Source organism: Armigeres subalbatus, chromosome 3, assembly GCF_024139115.2.
Source record: "Armigeres subalbatus isolate Guangzhou_Male chromosome 3, GZ_Asu_2, whole genome shotgun sequence".
Classification (NCBI taxonomy): domain Eukaryota; kingdom Metazoa; phylum Arthropoda; class Insecta; order Diptera; family Culicidae; genus Armigeres; species Armigeres subalbatus.
Window position 1 is genome coordinate 11,648,091 of NC_085141.1, and position 7,864 is coordinate 11,655,954.

General features: G+C 38.3%; 1 protein-coding gene across 1 annotated transcript; it reads right to left on the minus strand.

Annotated features, from left to right (window-relative positions):
* Nucleotides 1-1,369: 1,369 nt before the first annotated feature.
* LOC134219639 (golgin subfamily A member 1) lies at nt 1,370-6,247 on the minus strand. The gene is made up of 8 exons (XM_062698434.1): nt 5,034-6,247; nt 4,553-4,975; nt 4,392-4,490; nt 3,280-3,443; nt 3,069-3,218; nt 2,896-3,016; nt 2,475-2,831; nt 1,370-2,414 (listed from the first exon to the last, which is right to left on the minus strand). The coding sequence occupies exons 1-8, from the start codon at nt 5,571-5,573 to the stop codon at nt 2,253-2,255; spliced, it is 2,016 nt and encodes a 671-aa protein (XP_062554418.1). The 5' UTR covers nt 5,574-6,247; the 3' UTR covers nt 1,370-2,252.
* Between the last annotated feature and the right edge of the window lie 1,617 nt (nt 6,248-7,864).

Here is a 7,864-nt window from a genome sequence, read left to right on the forward strand (position 1 = left end):
CGTCGGAGGGAGTAGCTGGAATAAATATTGAATATATGGTAAATGAATGGTAAATTGGTAATGTGATCGCATTTTGACATGAACTACGTCCAAGGGGGATACTCTGATACAGGGTGTAAGATGAACATTTCAAAATTGTGGACCGTCACGTAGTCATGTAAGATTTTAAACGATAATCTTTATCTTTTGATGGATTTTTGAGTTTTGTATATCAAACGCATCGGAAACTATCCACCAATTTGCAAATGTTATTGAAACTTTTGATTATCAACGTTAAACTAGTGGAAATTTCAATTCTTTCCAAACCCAGTAAAAAAAATCATACCCAATCAATAATCCTGCATCCCCAACAAGGACATCAGGTTGTTATAAGTTACGGTCCTTTTCTCCCAGCGCTCCATTTCTCTATGCATAAAAAACTCGTGACTCATACGTGCGCGTCATTTTCGTTCGAGCATTCTCAGAGAGCGGACACGATGCTTCATTTGTAGCCTTGAGCCAGCATTGGAGGCGATTGTCGAGCGGAGAGTGGATCATGGCGTTGGGTAGCGATCCCAGCGACAAAGGCATCCCACAGCGATAGGCATCACTCAACGATGGTGGAGCGAGGGTCGGGACGGCAGCCTCACTGGAGTGGAAATTTTGCCCGGTTGCGGTCCAAGCGACAACGGCTGCCGCGTTGATGTTGGTCGCGTCGTCAATGGTGGAGCTGCGGTAATTGCTGATAGTGAATGGAATCATTAAAAGTAAATCAATTCTTTTGATTACCATCCAAGCCACCTTGGAAAAATGGTGTTAACAAATTAAACAAACAAAACTAAACTTCTCATATTACCTATATAAAACTCGAGAATTTAACAATTTTGACTTAATTACATAAATATATCAGTTACTTTCAAAATATAAATTTTAAATTGTATCCAACAAATTTTATGGTTTGAATATTGCTCGAAACCAGTGTTGTCTCTAAAGAAATCAAAATAACAATTTTGTAATATTCATGAATGATGGGACTTGCTAGGTTCTTCATTTCATCAAACGGGTTTACGTAGTTTACCTCGGGCGGTCGTGTCTTGTACGCAACCCTTATGATTTTTTTTAAATGTGAACATTATTAATATGATTGAGATTTTTTCTAATTTTAATATGGCATCAGCTAGCTATATTGTTTAACTGTTGCGTGAGGTAGAAACACCCATTAAAATTGTTATAGCTAAGGTAAGGCATAAAATCAATCTATGCTTAGCTAGGGCATATTGCCTCTGCTTCCCCTATAACCGTTGCAAAGTTGACTGTATTTGGTAGCATTCGGAAAAAGATTAAATTTTGGAGTGTCATCAGTTTCAGAGTTCCTGTTATAGCTGTTTTTTATTATGCCTTTATTAGTAGGTATATGTATCCCTCATCGCATGCACATTGCATGCACCTAATAACTTCCTTACTTCGCTCCGCTCTTCACCAATATTCTTGTTTACCTCTCCGAAGTCCTTACGAAAGTTGATACACATTCTCGCTTAAGCTCAAAAAGGGGAAATGAGTGAACGAATCCAATTCGTTCGAAAGTTTTGGTCGTTCGTAAACAAGAATACGGGTGAATAATTTTAATCTAGTTCGGGCATGTAGCCCAATAACCATTTTCAGCTTTTGCGTGCGTCTCTGTGTTTCAATGTGCTTTAACGCTAAATCAATACTTCCGAGGCAATGAGATTCGGGTTATTTCGAACTTAGTGAAACAATATAACAAAATAAATGATTGAGGCTATAACAAAAACTATCAGTACTATTGAAATTTAAATGAATATGAAAGCTCGAAGAATACAATGAAAGAAAAACTACTAATTTCATAATGGAAATGTGACGCAAGATACGAGGAAATGCTCGAGCTTAAAATGTCAATACAGTAACTCTACATCAGGAAGCTTTGGTTATAATACTCTTGAGGTGAAAACAAATAAGCGATCATCTAGTTGGGTAAGGTTACTTCAATTTGTCTTTGATATTATCGAGTTGTGGCTCTCTCTATTTGATTATGTTTTAGGTATTTGAAATAATTGATTGAATTTATTGTTTTGTGTATTCCTTACTCGGTATATATTGCCATATTAACTCGTTTTGCGTGTGTTTGTTTGTTTTTTTGTCGTATAAGAGAGATAGGAAGAGCAGATCTTGCGACTGTTTAGATTTGAGATAATGCTATACACATATAGAAATAAGCTGATCACTTTTGTTTAGTATTTTCTATCGATTTTGTTTTAACTTGGTGGTATCGTTGACAGGGAGATCTGGGAATGCTGACCACGTCGGCTACCGAACCAACTCATCTTCCACGTGAGCGTGTCCTGCAGAAGTTTTTCTTCTTCGTAGGACAATTGCAGCAGCGTGGATACCGCTTTGACGAGTTGTCGTGCTTCAACCTATTTAAAGAAAATGATTTGATTGTCAGATTATATTATTTAACAAACACTGCCACCAACCTCTCGACTAGTAAGAAATTTTATTATCACATGTTTCAAATAGCGGAAGTTTACTTCATCCATGACTATTATCCCACTGGCTTTTGGCGCTCCGTTTTGACTGGCGTGGGGATTATTGTTATGGCTGTGGTTATTGTTACTACTGTTGCTATTACTAACGTGGCTAATGGCACCATTATGTTGCTTAACTCCAGTGAAATCCTGTTTTTCCCTCGAGCTGGACCGCTCATAGACGTGTTCGGAATGTTTCGAGTGAGATCCGCCACTATTGATGGTGACACCGTTGGTATTATTATTGATTTCCTCTTGCAGAGTTTTCTTCATGTCGACTAATCGTTGATTTAGAATTTTTATGATCTAAAAGGAAACAAATACGTGAAAATTTCTTTTGAAAATGATCAATTATTTGAAACTAAAATACCTTATTTTTATCAATCAATTCTGTGTGCAGACTGTCAAGCGAAGCCAGTTTTGCATTTTGTTCGAGGTTTGTGCTCATCAATTCATCGATCTGCTTACGAAGCTCATTAACGGTGTTCAATCTACGAAAACAAAAAGATTAAATTTGTTTCAAGTCCATATTGATATCATTACTTTTTATCCAGCTCTCTCTGCAATAAAGTGGCACGGTCATGCAGTTCCTGAGCTTCTTCCTGTTCCTGCCGGAGCTCTTTCCGTAGAATTTCCTCTTTTTGAGAAATTTCTGCATTTTTCATAAGAATCGAAAGTTTTTCTTGCTTCTCCCTTGAAAGTGTAATAAACCGTTAACAAATGTCTTCAATTCAATGCTTTTTGTACTCCATACATCGTCAGTTCTCCATCAAGTGTGCGCACGCTATCCTCTAGTTGTAAAATTTGGGATTTATAAGAATTCATCGATCGGTCAGATCCTTCCAGGGAATCCATTAGTCTTTGTTCGGTGTCGGTGAGATTGGTTCTGATGTTGTTCAACTCCAACTGTAGTTGTTCCTAAATGAATTGCGCGAATATAATTAACGTCCTTTTCTACCATAAGCAAGTGTGAGCGCGCGGTTTGAAATATTCCACCGGTCTTTGAAATATTTCGCAACCATCAGCGTTTGACGGATATGTCAACAGCGAAGTTTGGTGATAGGTGTTACATGATGACGTTAGTTGACTGTGACTTTTGTATAACGAAATAAGACCACATAGTTTTTTTGTATTCATGTTGACAAATCTTGAAACTTCACATAAATGTATCTATCGTAATTCCTTTTAAAGTCGCATATCGAACAAGTTTCAAAATCTGTCAAACAAATGATGTTATGCTCACAGGTGCAAACCTCAATTTACACATTCAATCACTTTAAATATTAAATTAACTGTGTAGTAGTGAGTAAGCTTTGTTTTGATTACACTTTTGTTGATAGTTTGATTGAAAGCGAAAGTACCGAGACTGCGCAAACCAACAGAAGAGGGTGCAGGAAGTAAGGAAATGAAAATAAAACAAAATGTGTTCAAACGAATAAAAAAATGCTTTTATTTAATTGTACTTTTGTCATACTGTTCTTGGTAACACATGTGATGTATTTGTCGTAAGGTATCATGAAATATTAACTACTGTTAGTACATCCCTAAAATTGCAATTTATCCAAGGAACTTCGTTTCCACAAGGCACAGTTCAATACGATCGAATCGTTAGGTACAGTTTGTTGAAGCAAAATGCAAAACCGAAGCATGAACCCAACCAAAGGCAAAACACTGATAAGAATAACCTCAATGTGCAGCAAACCCGAACACACCATACTGATAAGGCAAATTAAGCGTTTCTTTCGCTAGCTGGAGCACTAACACGTTTATGTTAGTCACAGAAAGAAACGATGGAATTAGGCTTTACCTCCAATTAGTGTATGTGTGATTATAGTTGATATCGTGTCACTTGTTGAGTTTACTTACGAGCTTGCAGTTCATATACGTCACTTCCTCTTCATGCTGTTCCCGAGCTTCCCGTAACGCGGAGTTCAGTTCGTCTATCTCTTCGCTCATTAATTTTATCTGAAAATTGCCCCAACACGGTTAGAGAGCTACGTGGATCAACGTATTCTGATATTACCCACCTTGTTATCCCTTTGACTCACTTCATTCCGAGTCTTTTCGAGCTCGAACTCCAGCTGTTTGGTTTTCTCCATGAGATCATCCTTCATTTTGAGAGCGTTGTGTCTCTCGCGGGTTTCCTCCGCCACCTGTCGGGAAAGCCGATTCACCTGAGTTTCGAGAGACAGGTTCTGACCACTCCAGCTACTTTTGATGTCCGACAGATGCAGATGAGCCTCTTCTAAACGCTGCTCGAGTAGCTTTCGTTCCTGTAGCAGGGAGCGATATTTCTCATCCGTATTTCCTGAAGTAAGTGAGGCACGACTCTCTTCCAAGACCTGAATGCGGCTCTTTAGATGACGGTTTTCTTCTTCTACGGTGGCTAAGTTCGACCGAAGATTATTCTTCTCGATGCTGGTCGAATGTCGAATGTTTTCAAGTTCGTCCTAAAACGAAGAACATGTTACATATGCCAATTTTATTAAGACAACATCTTTGACAAACCTGCAAATCCTCAATCATGGGCTCAATGCCACGTACCCGTCCAAGCTCTTGCTTCAAACTCTCAACCTTTTGTTCGGCTGCCTTTTGATATGATATTCGATCGACTGCTTCCTGCTCCCTGAACAGCAACATACTTTTCAGTTTCGAGATCTCCTGTTGTTGCAAGTTCTGTATTTTGTCTTGCTCTTCGCAAAGCAAGTCCTTTTGCACTTGGGCCACCTTCAACGACTCCTCTAGTAATTTATTAGCATCTTCCAGTCTTACTTTGTCTTCTTCGTATGCTCTCTTCTGATCTCTTAACTCGTTGTATTGTACAGCTAGTTCCTGCAACTGAATTCGCGTAGCACTCAGTTCGGCATCCTTCTGCTCCAGTAGACTCAACTCATCCATCGATGCCATGCTAGTCACCGATTCACCTCTACTTCGCCGGAATCGTTGGCCTGACACCATCGACATTTCTGACTGTGAACTCCTCGGTGGCAACGTAGTCACATCGCTTCCGGTCTCTTCCTTGATCTTGTTCTTCAGTGAAGCGAACATGATCGCTTCCACTCAGTTTTCACACTCCCGAAAAACAAAACTTTTCTGCTTTCAGTCCGTCTGCAATTTGCCACTGCGTTCGATCGAAACGAAACCCCGATAACTACGATTGCAAAACATATTCAGCTCATCCACGAAGAAAAAACTGCAACCTTCAATGGGTCTCTTTGTGCAAAGTGTTTCACCAACAGCTGCTTCGAGGCTTGACTTGTTTGATCCAGCGCCGCCAACAAACTGCGACGTCTTGTTCGGTAGGTTCGCCGCAGTTCACTCAAAACACAATAGAACTATTATAAATTCGTATTTTCCTCCGATAAGAACAACTTGTTTTCGGTCACACTTGATCGTGTTGCAGGTGCTCGTCACACAAGCAAAAAAAAATCCAATGGAACTTTTTTCTGTCGATTCATTCACGATGAGCGAAAAAGATAAATTCTTGTAATTCCACCAAATGGCACAAACGGAATTGGAATGATTTGTAATACTACTAAATGACGATGGTAGCAATGACTAGCAATGATTAGGATACAAGTACTTATAACACTAAAATGTTGCGAAAATCACAGAAATGTAAGACTTTTTTCATCGGCTTCTGAACACGAACGACCTGTGATGAATTTTTGTGGATGAAAAGTTGATTTTTGACGTTTCACTTATCCTTCGATGACGGTGAAGCGATGGGGTTGCACGGTGAACAGTGACTTTTGGTGTTTACTTCTCGAACGAAGGTTGTTTTTGTTGTTGTGCGGGATCTCTTATCACCTAATGTTTTGACATAGTATTGAAATGTTGCCCCGTGAAATATTTCAATTAGATTTTCAGGGTGAGCTTATATCATTGAATTGCAGATGGCACTTTTTTCCAATAGGATATTTCAAGGGCTTTCTCGACAATTTCATTTATTTGTTAAATCCAATTATTGATTTTTAATAAAATGACCACAAAAAATCAAAATCAAATCATCCAATTTTGGCCTGATGTTCACCAGATTGGAGACAAATGCCAAACAAGTGCTTCTGCTCAGTTCGAACTCTAGACCCTTTCAAATGTTTTATTTTCAATTTTTAGTAATTATAGATTTGAGCTTTATTTGTAAAAAGTTAACCCTAAAAAATCGTAAGCATAAATGGCATCATACATCGTTGCCTACTGGGAATGTTTGTGTCTAGCAGGTAATGTTGCCCTTCTGACAGTAGCAAGATTAAGGAGAGCGCCACGAACATTGCTGCCTACATTGCCTCCTGAACTAATTGGATCACTACTGAGAAACGATGGATGGTTCCACCTGTGCCTAACACAAGCATTGTCTAGGTCATGTGTGGTTAACTACCGATCTAATGAATGTTTTAATTGAAATTGATTCCTTTTATTTTTTTTCTGTGAAAATCATACTACTCAAAGCGGAGTGTAATGAAGAAACAGTTCAAATGACGAGCGGCAAGTATGGAATGATATAGAAACTGAAAATTAGCAGAGCCCCAATTATGAGTAACAAGCATTTTTGAAATCGCTGTTATTTGCCTAACGTCCACCCAGGAATGACGGAAAAAATGCTGAAGCGTATACTGGGTAGATTATTGGAGAAGTTTAGGCAAGTACTTCAACAAATTTTATGGGACATCCGGCAGAAAACTTTGAAAGAAAGTTGAAAATGCTAGGAGAAAATCTTATGACCAAAAACATTAGTTATATACACATCTTTTCCATCTGCTATAAAAAATGCTAAGTACCATATTTAAAACTGTTCGAATGATCTGTTACAGGGATTCGTCAGATGACCATGCACAGCATCATGCGTCCTAGAGCACCATATGCGTCCGCTCTAGCATTGCAGTCTACACTCTGCAAGTATCATATCGTCCGCATAAATAAGGATTTTAAGATGCTTAAGAATAAGGGAAATATCGTTTACAAACAATATGAATAGAAGAGGTCCTATGTGCGAGACTTGGGGAAACAAATGTCACATTGACTTGAAGCGACTGTTTCGTTTTAAATCGTACTATTTGTTGGCTGACCGTCTTATCTTAATTCCTAATTTCTTAGGCTTGGAAATAATCATAGGAATATCAAGTCTATCAAATGCTTTGCTAAAGTCTGTGTAAAGTGCCTCAACATGACTACCTTTGTCCATAGCATTCAATGAGTAATTTTCAAATTATAAAAGAGGTTATTAGTAGTTGATCGTTCTTTTAAAGATTTGATTTATTTGGTTGAACATCCTTCTATTGATGATTTATTCAAAAGTTTTGGGAATACATGAAATAATGAGCATATCAGATTTTTTTCAT